The sequence below is a fragment of the Rhincodon typus genome, chromosome 29 (genome assembly GCF_021869965.1).
Source record: "Rhincodon typus isolate 14 chromosome 29, sRhiTyp1.1, whole genome shotgun sequence".
Taxonomy (NCBI): Eukaryota; Metazoa; Chordata; class Chondrichthyes; order Orectolobiformes; family Rhincodontidae; genus Rhincodon; species Rhincodon typus.
Window position 1 is genome coordinate 5238716 of NC_063360.1, and position 17933 is coordinate 5256648.

Consider the following 17933-nt stretch of genomic DNA (forward strand, 5'->3'; position numbering starts at 1 on the left):
GAGTTCTCAAGATCATGAGAGGTCTGGATAGAGTTGATGGTGGGGAGAAAACTGTTCCCAGTAATGTGAAAATCAAGAATTGGAGAACACAGTTAAAAGTTAAGTGGCAAAAGAAACAGTGGATGTACAAGGAGCACAGTTTTAAAATAAGGGGTCTCTGATTTAAGACAGTTGAGGTGAAAATCTTCTCCTGGAAGGATCACCACTCTGTGGGTCTGTCCTCCCCAGAGAGTGATGGAGGCAAGCTCATTGAATATCTTTTTAGGGTAGATTTAGATTCTTTACTTATAAGGGCATGGAAGGGTATCTGGGGGGAGGCAGGAAAGTTGTTTTACAACCACAGTCATATCAGTCATGAACTTGTTATATGATGGCATGGACTCATGGGGTCTGAATGGCACTACTGCTCCTGATTTGGTTGTTCAAAACTTTTATTGTGAAACTTTTTAAGCAATGAATTTTTAAGTTCTAGAATAGATGGAGTGCGATGAGAGAAATTTACTCGAGGCATTTAAGACGAAATTGGATTGTTCTTCCAAAAAAAAGTACAATGTTATGGGAAGAAAATGGGAGAATGGCACTAGGTGCATTGCTTTTTGAGAGCTAGTGCAGAAATGACAGGCTGAATGGCCTCATACAATACCATTTCTGAGACCTCCAGTTTTTAGCAGGTATATCTTTCAATACATCAGAAGTGACACCCCCAATCCAGATTACATTCTGTGCCTTTGCTGCCCTCTGTGCTTATTCCAGTTGGTGTTTAACAGGGAGGTGTACTGATTCATCAGCGAAGGAAAGGTAGCAAATGGGAATCAACAGGAGGTTTCCTTTTCTAAGTTTAGCCTGACCCCATGTGACGTTGTGGGGTCTAGACTCTCCAAGGACTTCCAAGATTACTACTTGACACTGCTACCATCTGTAATTGGATCTGCCCTGATGTTGAGAGAGTGTTGGATGAATCTGCCCATCACTTGTAAGGTCTGGTTTTGTAGTATGACTGTCTAGCTAAGGCTGTTTGTTTGACTGATCAGTGGGACAGCACAGTGCTTTTCAGCACAAGATGCCAGATATTAGAATGACTTTACAGGGTTGACGGGGCATGGTGTGCTGTTGTCATTTCTAGTGCCTGAGACATGGCAGTTGATCTCCAGTTCTTTTATTCTTCATGTTCTCATGGTAGTTTAATACAACTGAATACGATTTCAGAACTCAACACTTGCTGTGGCTTTGAAACATCACCTAAGCTAAATTGGTTAAGAATATCTGACTTCCTTCCTTGAAGGACAGCAGTTAACCAGATGGGTTTTATATGGCATTGAGTATTTTAGTGGGCACCATGACTGAAGCTACTCTTTTTTTTTCCATATGTATTAATATATTTAAATTCTACAGCTGCTGTGGTTGCAAATTAACTTATCTCCAGAGCAGTAGATTGGAATTCTGATTTACTAGTTTGATTTACGCCAAATAATATCTTGAATGTAGAGGTTGATGAGATGCAAAGCGAAGACAAAGGGAACCTATCATGATTATGGGATGTGGGGGAAGAGTGGTGGCAGAAGTGTAGGAATGGATGTTGTTCAGGTCAAATCGACCGACTGATGGGGGAAAATGCTTGTTCAAGGAAATGGGAAGACCTATCATAAGAACTGATTAAAACTAATAAAATGCTGAAACTGCTTGCAACTGAGTTTAGGCTGTTGGCCCTTCATCAGAACTGAAGAAAGAGAAGTGTAATAGGTTTTGAACAAGTGGAATTAGGAAGGGGCACACAAAGACAAGTGAGATGCCATTTTAGAAGCAAAGATGAAGTTTGTTTTTGTGTGTTTGCGGTGAGAGCAGGAACTGGCACTAATATGTTTATAAAAATATTGGAGAAAGACCTGGAGTGTCGGAAGCCAACCTTAGGGGTTTATAAAATCATGAGGGGCATGGATAGGGTTAGTAGCCAAGGGTTTTTTTCCCAGGGTAGGGGAGTCCAAAACTCGAGGGCATAGGTTTAAGGTGAGAGGGGAAAGATTTAAAAGGGACCTGAGGGGCAACTTCTTCATGCAGAGGGTGGTGCATGTATGCAATGAGCTGCCAGAGCAAGTGGTAGAGGCTGGTACAATTACAACATTTATGTTGACATCCAAATACTTTTTGAATAGAAAGGGTTTGGAGGGATATGGCCAAATGCTGGCAAATGGGTCTAATTTAATTTAGGATATCTGGTCAGCGTGGACAACCTGCAGCGAGGGGTCTTTTTCCATGCTGTATAACTCTGACTCTGAGGTAGCAGACCTGGAATAAAGAATAATTGTCACATGTCATGTAAAGGTTGGCTTAGCCAGGATCATATGTGAGTTTTCATTGCAACAGTTATTTGGAGGAAATGAGTGGAGTAAAGGAATAAATTGTTCAATGTAAAAACGAATTCAGCTATGTAGAAGTTGTTGGTAACGAATGTTGACTGGTTGGATTTCTGTTTGGGAAGATGCAGAGAGCAGTCAGACTGTCCTGATGGGATGGATGTGCATGTAGTTTGGCTTTTTACCACAGGCACCCAATGGTTAGTGGCAAGAACAGGTAAAAACGACAGGTCTACAAGGAACTGCGTTCAGGAATGTGGGACCAAAGAAACGGGATTAGGCCATTCAGCAACTTTTTTCAGTTATTCAATGAGATTATGCTGATCTGTGACCTGACCCTGTACAAACAATTGCCCATCTTCCTTAATATTTCTATCTTTAATAGAAATCTTTACAACTCAGTTTTAAAATTACAATTAACCAGCATCTACATGCTATTTGTGGAAGAAAGGTCCAAATCTATAATACATGTCGTATATAATATGTTTATTAATTTAACTCATGAGACCGTGTGCTTAAGTTCAAAATAACATGTTCCCTTAGGCTGGCCAATCAACAGAAATAATTTCTATCTGCCCTATCTATTATTCTTTAATATCTTGAAAGTATCAATTAAATTACTATGTACTCTTCTATATTTCAGAAAATACTGCCCTAAAATGTGATCTTTGTCTTTTAATTTAAACATTGGAATCCTTGTAAGTGGGTAATTAGCCTTAGTCCACAAAGAAGGTGCTCTCCAATAGAAAGAGACAGTTGATTATATAGTTTGAAGGGCAGGCCTCCAGGAAGCTCTGGTATCAGATTGAACCCCATACTCCTGCACTATACTGTAGCCATTTGGCCAGCTGAACTGCTTGGACTCTAGGGGTCCATTGTAATTCTGATAAATCTGAGGTTGGAGGCCTTAGAAGGATCTCCTGAAGAGATTAGATCATTGACAGTGTTGGACAGCAGAACTTTGAGGCCTTTTGTTAGCACGTTACCCAGGTTGCTTATTGGTTGACTGTTGCCTACTGCTGTTTTCCCCTTCCTCGTATCCATTCAGCTGCTTGCCCTTGCTTTTCTGTTCTTTGCTTTTTATCTGCTACTCATCCCTAACAATGTTAGAAGAAAGTAGGCAAGTGCTATTATCACAAAGTAAGTAACAGTTCTAAAAAATCAAAATAGCACATTAAGCACTGACCATCTGATAAGACTGACCTGTGTACTTGCCAACTCTCAAAATAGCGCATATATAAGCCATTTCGAAAGCTGTTAGGTTGTGGGTCGGGGTGGGGGGGGGGCGGGGTGTTGTGTGGTGGTGGAGACTGCGTTTCCACTAATTTTCCTTGGTCGTGTCATGTTGCTCTTCTTTCTAGCTAATTTCTGCAACACCCTTTTAGCAGTCAGTCTATCTTAATTATCACAGAACCAATAGATTGAATCGCTACAGAACAAGCAGTAAGCTTCTGCAAATTCAGGTTTTGAGCAGAACATTTTCTGTTAAGAATAGATCTGGTTTTGCAACAGTGTAGTAGTATTGTACAACTATGATAACCATGAATTACAGTATGATTAGTTCTCCCCCCATACCTTTTGGGTAGTTATGTAATTAAGCTGATTATTCATTGAATTTAATGGTTTGAATAGTCTAATATTTGTAAAGCACTTCTTTGTCAGTTTAATATTCCTCCTTTATTGCAAACCTGCATGGTCGAGGTGTTCCCTGGATAAATTTGAGGAAGTTTAATATTTTAGTGATACATTTATGAATATTGCAATTCATTTTATATCTACCCTTGTCAAATTTATATTCCTTATTCATTGGAATTCATTATTCTGTCTAGTCATACTGCATTTATAACTGGTTGCAATTCAAAATAATTTAATCACTGACTTTTTTCTTTTCTTTTAGTTCCAACCACCAGTGAAAGGATTCAAGAGAATCAGTTCAGTTTTACATTAACTGATAAACAAAGAGAACAGATTATCTCTGGGTAAGTAGAAAATAATGTTTTTTCAAATATTAAATCGTGTAGAACACATGCAGTGTTTTCATGACTGCTAATAAACTTTTTTTTTAAACCAAGTATATGTTCTAGTAGAGGTTATTCATTTGCGAAAAGTTAGCCTATGATTTCTTCGAATGGGGTTCTACAAATGAACTTTTTTTTTCTTTCTGTCCTCTGACTCTAAACTGAGGTATAAATCTTGACTACTTGAAAGCAACAGCAAGTCTTCAGCCAAAATTATGATCTATGTTGTAGGATGTCTTTTGTTAATGGGGAAGAACGGAGGAAACCCACACAAGTCAGCATATAAAGGGATGTGAATTGTTTAATCTCTTGAATTTTTCTTCTGGCATTTGGTGAGAATGACTGACTTATCTGTGACCTAACCCTTTTTGCTCCTGATACCTTAATAACTAGTTAACAGAAATCTATCAATCTCTGAGTTTAAAATTAACATTTCACCCAGCATCATCTTGCATTTGAGGAAAGGTTTCAGAATTTTACTAGCCCTTGCATGCAGAAGTATTTATTGACTTCTGCAAGTGTGGATTTTAAGGATCTGTCTTCTCTTCCTAAATTTCCGAACTAGCAGAAATGATTTCTCTCTATCTGCCCCGTCATTTCCACCAAATATCTTGAAAACGTCAATCAAGTTGCTCCTTAATCTTCTAAATTTCAGAAAATATGCACCATTTTGTAAATCTACACTGCATTCCTCCAAGGACACTTTCCAAGAACTGAACAAAGTCAACAAGGTTTGCTCTATCCAGTCCGTTGTATAGCTGTAGCATGACTTCTAATCTCTCTTGTGTTTGAATTCATCATTTTTCTTCCAAACACACAATCAATACCATCTAGAAGGACAAGGTCAACAGATACATGGAAATGCCACCAAATGGACTGCAGATCAAGAAAGCAGCTCACCACCACATTCTCGAGGGCGACTAAGGAGACACAATAAATGATGCCCACATCCCACGAAGGAATTTAAAAAATCAGTAATCCATTAGCCTTTGATTCTTTTTTTTTAAGCTGTTCAAGGCGTAAAGACCCATCAGTTCCTTTGGACTTCCACTACTTCTAGCTTTTCAGTATTTAGAAAGTACCTCTTTACTTATGCTTTTTATATCCAAAATGGGTGACCTCAGCTTGCTTATATTGAAACTATTTATCAGTTTTGCCCATACACTTGATCTATAACTATCCCTTTGTAACTTTTATCATTTTTGTCTACAATGCTGCTATATTATGTCATCGGCAAACTCAAATGCAACTCTGTTCCAATGTCTAAACCATTAATTATTACAGTGCAGAGGTCACCAAATATTCATTTTGACCATCCCAAACCCATCCTGCCAATTAACAGTATTCTTATTCTATTGCTCAGCTGAATTTTTAACCAGGCTGATAATTTATTCATAATTTTACAAGTTATGATTTTGGCTAACATTTTTTAGGGGACTTTATCAAATGCTTTCTGGAAGTTGAGTGAAGTGTCATCCCTCATCCACTACTTCTGTCACATGTTCAGCAGATTCAATAAGGTTCAGGCTTAATCTACCTTTTTACAAGTAGTTGTTAGTTGACTGTAATCAGTTGACAATTGGAAGTGTCCAGAACATAGAACAGTACAGCACAGTACAGGCCCTTTGGCCCACGATGTTGTGCCGACCTATTATCCTACTAAGATCAATCTACCCTGCATACCCTACATTTTACTATCGTCCATGTGCCTATCCAAGAGTCGCTTAAAAATCTCTAAAGCATCCGACTCCACTACCACTGCCGGCAGTGCAACGCCCACCACTCTCTGCGTGAAGAACCAACCCCCGACATCTCCCCTATACCTTCCTCCAATCACCTTAAAATTATGCCCCCTGGGGAAAATCTCTGCCTATCCACTCTATCTATGCCTGTCATCTTGTACACCTCTCATCCTTCTTCGCTCCAATGAAAAAAGCCCTAGCTCCCTCAACCTTTCCTCATAAGACCCGCCCTCCAGTTCAGGCAGCATCCTGGTAAATCTCCTCTGCACCCTCTCTAAAGCTTCCACATCTTTCCTATAATGAGGTGACCAGAACTGAATATTCCAAGTGTGGTCTAGCCAGAGTTTTATAGAGCTGCAGCATAACCTCACGGCTCTTAGACTCAATTCCCCTGCCAACGAAAGCCAACACACCATACGCCTTCTTTACAACCCCATCAACTTGGGTAGCAACTTTGAGGGATCTATGGACATGGACCCCAAGATCCCTCTGTTCCTCCACACTGCCGAGAATCCTGCCATTAACCCTGTATTCTGCATGTCTATGCACTCTATCCTTAGTTATCGTAATTTCCAGATAACAGAAGTTACAATAGATGGTTGACAACTTGGTCTATTGTTCTTGCTTTTCCTCTATCACCTTCTTAAGATGGTAAGAAACAGATATAAGAGTACAATATGCAGCCCCTCAAGCCTGCTGCACCATTGTAAACAAATATGCTGATCTTCTGCGTCAACTGCACTTCCCTACTTGCTTCCCATGTTTCTTGTTTCTCCAAAAGATCACAGATTTATTCCAGCCTTGAGTATGTTCAGTGACAGAGCATCTTGAATGCTTTGGGGTCAACAGTTTTAAAAGCGTATCAGGCTCTGAGAGGAAATATTTCCTCATCTCAGTCCTAAATGATTAACCCTAATACTGTTCCTGTATTCTAGTCATTGTCTATTATGTCAAACCCCTACAGAATTTTTATATGTTCAGGGAAATTACCTCAGTTTTCAAAGCCCACAATCAAGGGAACTTGAAGATCAGTTAGGGCACCTGCAATACACTGATTTAGCACAGGGCATTTGCCAGTTTCCTTCAAGGCTATAATCTGTTGTTTCCCATCTATCTCTGCCAGGCCAAACAGACAAAAAGTAGTATATCAACTGATTTACCACAGATTAAAGAGAAGATTGATCTGACCTCAGACAAAGGCCAGAGTGAGGGTCGGGCCATCGGGGACAGTGGAGGGAACTTGTGTGTGGAGTCAGAGGAGGTAGGGGATGTCCTTAATGAATACTTTGCTTCAGTATTCACCAGTGAGAGGGACCTTGATGTTTGTGAGGACAGCATGAAACTGGCAGATATGCTCGAACATGTTGTTAGGAAGGAGGATGTGCTAGAAATTTTGAAAAACATGTGGATAGATAAGTCCCCTGGGCCAAATGGGATATACCCAAGGTTACTATGGAAAGCGAGGGAAGAAATTGCTGCCCCTTTGGCAATTACCTTTACTCCAGTGGACAGTGAGGATGCAGTGCCAGAAGATTGGAGGGTGGCAAATGTCATTCCCTTGTTCAAGAAAGGGAGTAGGGATAATTCTGGAAATTACAGACCAGTCAGTCTTTCTGTGGTGGGCAAATTATTGGAGAGGATTCTGAGAGAGAGTATTTATGATTATTTGGAAAAGCACAGTTTGATTAGAAATAGTCAGCATGGCTTTGAGGGGCAGGTCATGCCTCACAAGCCTCATTGAATTGTTTGAGGATGTGACAAAACACATTAATGGAGCTAGAGCAGTGGATGTGGTGTATATGGATTTTGGCAAGGCATTCGATAAGGTTCCACATGGTAGGCTCATTCAGAAAGTAAGGAGGCATGGGATTCGGGGAAATTGGCTGTCTGGATACAAAACTGATTGTCCGATAGAAGACAGAGAGTGGTAGTTGATGGAAAGTATTCAGCCTGGAGCTCGGTGACCAGTGGTGTGCTGCAGAGATCTGTTCTGGGACCTCTGCTCTTTGTGATCTTTATAAATGACTTGGAAGAGGAAGTGGAAGGGTGGATTAGTAAGTTTGCCGATGACACAAAGGTTGTTGGAGTTGTGGACAGCGTGGAGGGCTGGTGTAGGCTGCAACGGGACATTGACAGGATGCAGAGCTGGGCGAAAAAGTGGCAGATGGAATTCCACCCAGAAAAGTGTGAAGTGATTCATTTTGGAAGGTCGAATTTGAATGCAGAATACAGGGTTAATGGCAGGATTCTCAGCAGTGTAGAGGAACAGAGAGATGTTGGGGTCCACGTATATAGATCCCTCAAAGTTGCTACCCAAGTTGATGGGGTTGTAAAGAAGGCGAATGGTGTTGGCTTTCATTGGCAGGGGAATTGAGTTTGAGCTGTGAGGTTATGCTGCAGCTCTATAAAACTCTGGTTGGACCACGTTTGGAATATTGTGTTCAGTTCTGTTCACCTCATTATAGGAAAGATGTGGAAGCTTTAGAGAGGGTGCAAAGGAGGTTTACCATGATGCTGTCTGGACTGGAAGGCAGGTCTTATGAGGAAAGGTTGAGGGAGCTAGGGCTTTCTTTATTGGAGCGAAGAAGGATGAGAGGTGACTTGATAGAGGTTTACAAGATAATGAGAGGCATAGATAGTGGATAGTCAGAGACTTTTTCCCAGGGCAGAAATGGCTTTTACAAGGGGACATAATTTTAAGGTGATTGGAGGAAGATAGGGGAGATGTCAGAGGTAGGTTCCTCACACAGAGTGGTGGGCGTGTGGAATGCGCTGCTGGCAGTGGTAGTGGAGTCAGATACATTAGGGACATTTAAGCGACTCTTGGATAGGCACATGGAGGATAATAAAATGTAGGGTATGCAGGGTAGATTGATCTTAGTAAGATAATAGGTCAGCACAACACTGTGGGCCGAAGGGCCTGTACTGTGCTGTACTGTTCTATTCTATGTTCTATGTTAACTCCATTCTATGTTTTTTTTTATTTCTTTTAGAATGGGCTATGCATTAGAGGCATGTGCAATTTCTTTACACAGAAATTATTATAAAACATTTTAAGTTCGGGTTTTATTTGCTTTCTTCAAGATGTTCAAAGAATGGCGTGCAGTCAATTCAAGTGCAGTTAAGGTAAGCAATACAATATAATTCCAAGTAATGCACTTTTGTAAGTCAATGAAACGTTAAATGTTTCCAGTTTAGTCCAAGCCAGAGCAAATTCCTACTGTAGAGATACTAAAAGGATCATTTTGCACTAATGCTATGTCATCTGGAAGTATTGGCATATCTTTTTGTAGTGATTGTCACAAGTTCAGCCAGGTGGACCTCCATCGAATTAACTCCCTGACTGGGACTGCTAACCTGGTCCAGTCAGGGAATCCTGGCTGATAGATAGATAGATTTCAATAGGAGTTCTGGAAAATATAGAATAAAGTTCTTGCACGACCGTGTGTTTTTACTGAGTCACTACACATTTGCACACAGCTACTGATGATGCAGGGAAAATATAAGCACCATTGCTGGAGCCCCTTTGCATGCAGTTGTTTTGGTGGGGGGAGGAACTGGAGTCTCAGATTGTCTCCTTATTTTAGGAAGGAAACAAGAAACATGAGTGTCAGGGGTTCTGTTTACTCTGAGGAAGCTGGACCAGTGTCCAGTACAATGCACGCATACATAAAGGTTACTATGGTGACTGGATACCTCTGTGGAGTTACTTAAGTTGCAGTGAGAGGGGGACAAAAAGCACCTGAAGAAATTCACTCGAAACCGTTGTCTTTGATTTGTGATAAGTATTTCTGGCATCATACGGTTATTTGGGAAGCTTGACCCAGTTGATCCTGCCATCGAAGACTAAGCCCAGTATGTGGAAAGAATGTATCATTTATTTCTCAGCAAATGACATTGGGGCTGATGAAAAGCAACGAGTAATTCTCCTGATATCTTGTTGACCAGCAGCTTTTTCAGTTATTAGGAGCCTAATGTTTGCTGAGACACCAGATAACTAAATCAGTCAAGGTTTTAGTAAGGAAAATTATGACCTCAAGCCACCTCTAATTCTGAGATGCTGTCGGTTTTACTGAGCATGTCAAGAACAGGGGAATCTGTCGGGATTTTTGACAAGGTTAAGGCGACTGGCAGAGTCATGTGACTTTGGTTTAACCCTTAATGAGATGCTGACAGATTGTTTGCTTTGTGGGATTAATGACATAACGATGCAAAAGCATCTATTAGCTGAAGCCTAACTGGATTCGTGTAGTCACTACAACTGGCTTTGTCACTAGAAAATATTGCAAGTGGAGCATATGAGTTAGAGTATTCTAACAGAAGTGGACACCCTCACCAGGTCTACTGAGCTTGGGGGACACCACTTGAGTGAAGGCAATTGCATAGCCTCATTCAGGACATACCCTGAACAGGGGGACTCTAGGCCAGCCCACAGCAAAACCCCAAAACAGAACCAAGCTTTGGCCAAACAGTTAACATTTTCTTCAGGATCCAGGCCAACAAGCCATTGTAGTTCCTGCAGCTATGTGGACTCGACAGCAAAAGAGTCCCAGTAGCCATGAATTCAGTAAGAGAATCCATAGGTTGGTATCCAGGAGAGTGCACACCCTGGAAAATCCACCGACATCTGGAACAGGTAAATTGCTTAGCAACATCCAAATCAGAACCAATCAAAATAAACATCTGGTTAAATGGTCACCCAGTTCTAATGGAGGTCGATACCGGCACGGCAGTTTCAAAGATTGCAGAACCAGTCTTTAGCAAAATTTGCTGTGGACCTCAACCCTTAAGTTTACACAAGACCTCGGCTGGATTGAAAGCCCGTGCTGGGAAACCTCTTACAGATTATGGGTATAACTTTGGTTTCGGTCTCTTGTGAGAAGCAGCTGGTCCAGTTACCATTGATTGTGTTGAAAAGCTTGGATCCAAGTTTGATGTGGCAAAATTGTATGCGAAAGATTCACCTTGATTCGCTCACCATTTTTTTTTTAATGCTTAGAAAATGTCTGCCTGAGTGAAGTCCTAATTAAATATCTGGAGGTTTTTCAGGAAGGTGTAGGGACTATCAAAGGAGACAAGGCCACCTTGCATGTTGACCAGGAAACAGTTCCATGATTCTGCAAGGGTTGCCAGTTTGATTTGCCTTGCATGCAAAAATAGAGGCAGAAATCAGAAGGCTGGAAAGCCAAGAATCGTCAGACCAGTGCAGTTTTTGGCATGGGCAATCATTGATCATCAAACCCAATGGGGTGGTTTGCCTTTTGTGGGGATTTTAAACAAACAGTAAATCCTTCACGCAGCTGGATAAATATCTAATTCCTTGCCTAGAGGACTTGTACGCAATGCTGGCTGGGGAGCTGTCCTTCACGAAGCTGGCCATGCATACCTGCAATTGCAATTAGATGAGGATTCCTAGAAGTATGCTATAATTAATACTTATGAGTTTATACCACTATGAGTACCATTTTTCAGCGGACTATGGAAAACATTTTACAAGGTCTATCCCAGGTCTCCATTTACCTGGATGATGTGCTAATAACCAGGAAGACCAATAAAGAGCACTTGAAGAACTTGATGCTTAGCAGCTTCTCCAAGGCCTCGGAAGGGAAAAATCTGTGTTCCAGGCATCTCAAGTGACTTGGTTGGCTTACAAAGTTGAAAAGACTGGGTTACACCTGTTAGAAGATAAAGTGAGAACGTTCAAAGGTGCCTTGGCTCCCATGTCTGTACTGGAGCTTAGGTCTTTCCTTGGGTTAGTGAATTATTATAAAGTAAACTGTCCTCCATCCTGGCACCCTTCTATCTATTGAAAAAGAGTCAGCCTTGGAAATGGTCTATAGCCAAGCCGTAGCTTTCAGGGAAGTGAAGAATCAGCCATCATTGTCTAAGGTATTGGCACACCGTGATCCCAAGCAGGATGTGGTGCTGACATGCAATGCCTCCTCGTACGGTATTGGGATCGTGTTGTCTCCAGATGGCCCAATGGAGAGGACGCCCAGAAGCATATGCTTCCTGGACTTTGGCTGATGCAGAGTGCAAATATGCCCAGATAGAGAAGGAAGGTTTGGCAGTTTTCTTTGGTGTAAGAAAGTTCCATCAGTACCTTTTATGGACGTAAATTTGTAATAGTGACAGATCACCAACCCCCGCTAGGGCTACTTAAAGAGGACAAGGCCGTGCCGTCCATCGTTTCAGGTTGAAATCAGTAGTGCATTCTTATTCTGTGTGTACACTTACAATCTGGAACACTGTTTGGTTAGCCAGGGGGCAAATATGAATGCCTTGAGCTGCCTCCCATTGGCAGATACACCATCTGGAAGAATCTGTTCTGGTTTTAAACTTTCTGGACACCCTTTCAGTCACTGCTGACAATATCCGACTGAGGACGCAAGAAGATCTGGTCCTGGCAAAACTGAAATAGCTGGTGGTGATGGGTGAAACCAAAGGGCCATCGTAACCAGAATTTAAATCTTTGGGACCCGGTGAGACCAGATCACTAGAGGATAACATTTTATTATAGGGTGTAAGAGTGACTGTCCCAAGCAAAGGCCACTGCCAGATACTGGCTGAATTCATCCAGGGGTTTCCAAAAAAGAAGGATACTAGCAAGAAGTTATGCCTGGTTGCTAGGATTGAATGCAGACATGACCCTGTTGGTAGAGCAGTGCGTAGAGTGCCAACAAGGACAAAATTTACCACAGCAGTTCCTGCACATTCACGTGAATGGCCAGGTAAACCCTGGATTCTGTTGCACATCGAACAACATGTCAGCCATTTAATGGGGCTCAATGTTCTTGGGCATTGTGGACGCCCACACAGTGGTTGGAGTGCATAGAGTTCGTTCATCAAACATGGATGACAATGCAAAAAATGCTTGCAGCTTTTCTGATATACTGATTCCCCGAAGTGTTGGTCACAGACAATAGACCGTTATTTACCAACAAGGGATTTGAATATTTCCTAAAGTCAAATAGCATTGAGCATACAAGGATAGCTCCATACTATGCGTCATCCAATGGTCTGGCAGATATTGGAATAATCTGTCATGTAAATACAAGGCTAGCTCCAGCAGAGTGGCTAATGGGGAGAAGACTCCACACCAGATTAAATCTGAGCTTCCCGGACCTGGAGAGGAGGGTGAAAAGACATCAGGAACACCAGTGCTGGACACAAGATTCCCCTAAGCAAGTTTACTTCAAGGAACGAAGCATTCAAACACAAAGGATAATTTTACTTTTTTTTGAATGAAATCTTTGGGGATGTGAGAAATTTGGGACACCACATTTTAAACAGGCACACTAGGTAGGTTTGGATCTTTGGTTCCCTCATCTCTTCACCAGTGCAATTTCTTCTGTCATTTCTGTTTGTTGATGACTGAACAAATATCATTGCTGTGAGGAGTCAACTACTCTGTTAGCCATGCTTGTGACAACTAGGATGGGAGAACGCAAAGTAGATGGAGCTCAGTCTGTCTCATCAAGCAATTCCAATTGGTCCAATGCCACTTTCTGTATGAAATATGAAGAGATTAGCAAAAGTTATCATTTTCTTTAAAATGCTTCACCAGTGTCTCGAATTGGAATGCTCAAACGTATTACTGTACTCCAAGGAAATAAATTCTTAGTCATTCAGTTGTGCAGAGTGGCTGGCTCTTATTGATTGTCAGTTCTCTTCCTGATGATCAGCCAGGTCTGTATGAGCTCTCATCCTGCTGATCCACTGGGTCAACTTATTCAACTACAGTAAAGACCTCTGATTTTTTTTTTTTTACTATTTTATACCTCTCTCTCCTTGGAATAGTATATTGATAGGCCATACCTTCCTTTAAATCTGTCCATAAAAGCTCTGGTACCTAATTATATTCTCACATATAGGATTTGAGCCTACCCAGAAAGAAGCCCCTTTTTTTTTCTTACATTTTTCCTTTGAAGCTTTTTGTGCTCAGCCTTCTAGAAAAAGATGTTTGTATTTTGTTTGCTGGAACATTGTACAATTTAGATAAGATGGCGTGCAGTCTTCAAGGCCTGTTCTTCATAAATCCAAATATCAATGCCTTTGTTGCCTGTACTATCTTTCCCGATAGTACATTTATTCACTTCATATTTCAAGTTTAAATCAGGAAAACTGAAGTTTGCACAAGTGATTCTGTCTTCAGTCCACTTTAGTTTGTCACAAATTATGATGGGTAATGTGGCCAAGCTTTTTTTAAATTGATTTTTTTTTTCTTATTTGCTGCCTCACAGCCATGCCACCTGAGAAAACAAGGTCTATGTTGTTCTAAATATATCAGTGGAAATTTGAGGAAGGAAAAAATGGCTTCTGTCATTTTTTTAGACAGTGGTTTTGTGTGGGCTAGAAGTGATTTTTGCTGCTGACTGATTGTTCTGTGTTTTCATTGCACTGTCTTCATTTGGGGGTGAAAGGTGTGCTAAATGTAGTTATAGCATAGCAGTATAGCTAAGACTTCACTTTTCCTGCCTGGTACAAAAATTGAGAATAGTTACTCTAGACAGTCTCATGTAATGAGGCACTGCTGTCCTTCTGGACCTTGAGAAACCAAAACAAGCTATTTCAAGGGTTAGCCGATTGATGATGGGAGAGTAGTCCCTAAGTAGAGCAGATATTAAATGTACTTTTCTGAGCCCTTAAACACTTCTTCTTCTGCTATTTTAAAAAAAAATTAATTCATGGGATGAGGGCATCATTGGCTAGGCCATCCTTTATTGCCCATCCCTATTTGCCCCGAGGGCAGTTAAGAGTCAACCACATTGTTTTGGGTCTGGAGTAGCATGTAGGATTGGACCAGGTAAGGATGGCAGTTTTCTTCCCTAAAGGACATCAGTGAACCAGACGGGGTTTTTTTCCCAACAATCGACAATGGATTGATGGTCATCATTACACTCTTAATTCCAAAATTATATTGAATTGAAATTCCACCATCTGGCATGGCGGGATTCCAACCTGGGTCCCCAGAATATTACCTGGGTTTCTGGATTAACAGTCCAACAACTGTGTCGGTAGGCTATTGCTGCCTCCTGCCCACCAGCTCCACCCTCCCCCCATCTAGGAGCCTTGAATTGCAAGCAGAGTGGAGATGGCTATGTTGGTAGTCTTAAGTAAGCAAATTGAACCAACATGATCTTGGGATTAGAATGAGTAAGACTAGCCTAAACTTTTTTTTAATTCACTCATGGGATGTGGGCATTGCTGGCTAGCCAGTATTTATAGCCCTTCCTTAGTTCCCTTAGAAACTGTTGGAGAACTACCTTTTTGAACTGCTGCAATCCACGTTCTGAATGTTGACCCACCATGTCCTTAAGGAAGTAATTCCAGGATTTTGACCCAGTGATAGTGAAAGAACAGTGATTTTATTTTCAAGTCAGGTCAGGGCATGGCTTGGAGGGGAACTTGAAGATGGTGGTGTTCCCAAATTTCTGCTGCCCTTGTCCTTCTAGATGGAAGTGGTCGTGGGTTTGGAAGGTGCTGTCTAAGGATCTTTGGTGAATTTCTGTAGTGCATCTTGTGGATAGTACACACCGCAGCTACTTAATATCAGTGGTGGAGGGAGTGGATGCTTGTGAACATGGTGCCAATCAAGCAGGCTGCTTTGTCCTGAATGGTGTCAAGCTTCTTGTTGGAGCTGCAGCCATTAAAGCAAACAGGGAGTATTCCATCATGAGATGGTTTATTGGCTTCACTTATTAGTAATATTGAGCTAGATCCTGGTTAATCCTTGCATTGTAAATGAGATGAGGATAATTATTTAAATCTCAGGCAGTGTGTAGAATGTTAGCCTAGACTTACCATTACAAGATTTGGTAATTTGTCTACTTTCAATTTTCAAGACCCAACATTTTTTTTTCTCTCTCCTATTTCTCCCTTCCTTGGTATCTCAAATAAAAGTCCACACCATGTTTGTAGTTCAGTATAATACAATCTAGGTAAATACTCTGCTTTTCCTTGTTAACCAATGCCAGATTGCTGGCACTTTAAACAAAATTTTGGAACCTTGTTGGGTCCCCTAATGGACTAATTACTCCAGCTTTCGCAGTCAGCATGTTAAAGCAGTGGCATATTCCGATTTTGGCAAATATAAAATTAGGATTGGAACAGTGCTCCTACAATCTCTAGTTTGGCCTTCAGTAAAGATGAGGTGATGGAAGTAGCGATATGAAATTCCTTTTGCAACAAAATTCATATTTTTCTTTTTTTTTAAGGATTTGCCACTCAGATACAGAATTTATTCAAGAAGACCAGTATCCTCCCTACCTGTCAATAAAAGTAAACTCAAGGGTGTGTCATTTTACGGTAAGCTTTTGCCATCTCATTGCATATGAGGACTAGACAAGAGAATTTTACAACCTGATACTGAAACTGGAAGAAAAAAATGATTACATCTTAGTCACTCAATATTAAAGTATTTACCAGAAGCAGTGTAGAATGAAAGTAGTGTGCTCACTCATAGTAGAGTTAAAAAAAAAAGTTTCTGATGTAAAGTCACTGCCTTTTTTAAAGCAATTTTCATGTGTTATCAGGCCATCAACCAATTTTCAAAGCTCATATTTATTTGCTAATTCCTTCTTCAATCTCACTCTTTCTTTGGCATATTCACTCTTGTTTTGCAATCAGAATTATCAAGAGCATGCCTTGATCAGACGAGGCAGTTAGCTCAATGTAAAAAATAGATAACAGCAAGAGTTATAATAAATGCTAGTTCATTGGTAGTTTTTTTTTTAACGGAGCATTGTCTAGTGCTAGGAATTTTTGTAACAACCATTTTTGTAACACCAAAATTAAAGGGAACTAATGGGTTTGAGACTTATTTTACTGCTGAAACGAAGTTTGATTTCAGCCCAAACCAATGAGATGATCATCCAGCTGGAAGGATCCTTTTTGAACTGATGATGGAGAACTTCTGTTTAAGTTCTGCTCATGACTTCAGATCTTGTTCAGAGAATCTCAAAGATGGCTTGTACGTGACTTGGAGACACCTGAAGGAGGAGTGATACTCCAAAAGCTTGTGTCTTCAAATAAATCTGTTGGACCATAACGTGGTGTCGTGTGATTTTTGTTCACCACAGTCCAACACCAGCACCTCCATATCTTTGATAAGGCCAGCAGTTATTGCTTCTGAAGTTATTGCCATTAAAGTGATATGCTAGTCCCAACACCCTTTAAAGAGGGAGTGTATTGAGACTGGGGCAGGTGCTAGGAGTCTTTTGTAAGCTGAATCTATCCTCCGGAAGTTACAAGAATAGTACAAAATGAGAGCGAGCAAACTCCCAAACTTTTTGGATGCCGAGTTGGAGACCTTTGTGTAGGTGGTGTGTTGTATCTGCAGAAGGCCCTCCAAGCATGCACTTCTGAGTTGGAGAAGATAATGGAAAATTTACCATTACAAAAAGTTAAGTGATCTCACACATGATTATGCAAGATTGATGATTGCATCGTCAAAAGCCATTGTATCACATGCACTTACTAGGCTCAGGCTTTGCACCATTTTACCTTAGTTCCATCACCCACCTATTAATAATATCTATAAACCAGGACTCTCTGACATGTACATGTTGTACCACTCAAACTTAGCATTGCTTGAAGCCTCATTCATACAGCTTGCACACACTGTCAGTTTCTCAACCTTGTAGTTATATCAGCCAAAATGCAGAATATGTACCAATTTGATTCTTTCTCACTTGCAAGAAAAGGTCACACACCTGAAGGTAGCTGGACCAAACTGGAGGGAGACATGTATGTATTCATGAACAAAAACAAAGTTGTTGGAAAAGCTCTGTGGGTCTGGCTGCATCTGTAAAAGAAAAAAA

At 40.9% G+C, this 17933-nt stretch overlaps 1 protein-coding gene across 2 annotated transcripts in view; it reads left to right on the top strand.

Annotated features, from left to right (window-relative positions):
* Nucleotides 1-17933, top strand: part of LOC109912843 (E3 SUMO-protein ligase PIAS4-like) — an 85497-nt gene that overhangs the window by 40190 nt on the left and 27374 nt on the right. For both annotated transcript variants that reach the window (XM_048614144.1, XM_048614145.1), the window contains exons 4-6: nt 4249-4330; nt 9196-9237; nt 16329-16419. In XM_048614144.1, the coding sequence (XP_048470101.1) occupies nt 4249-4330; nt 9196-9237; nt 16329-16419 (215 nt within the window). The remainder of the gene's footprint in view (nt 1-4248; nt 4331-9195; nt 9238-16328; nt 16420-17933) is intronic.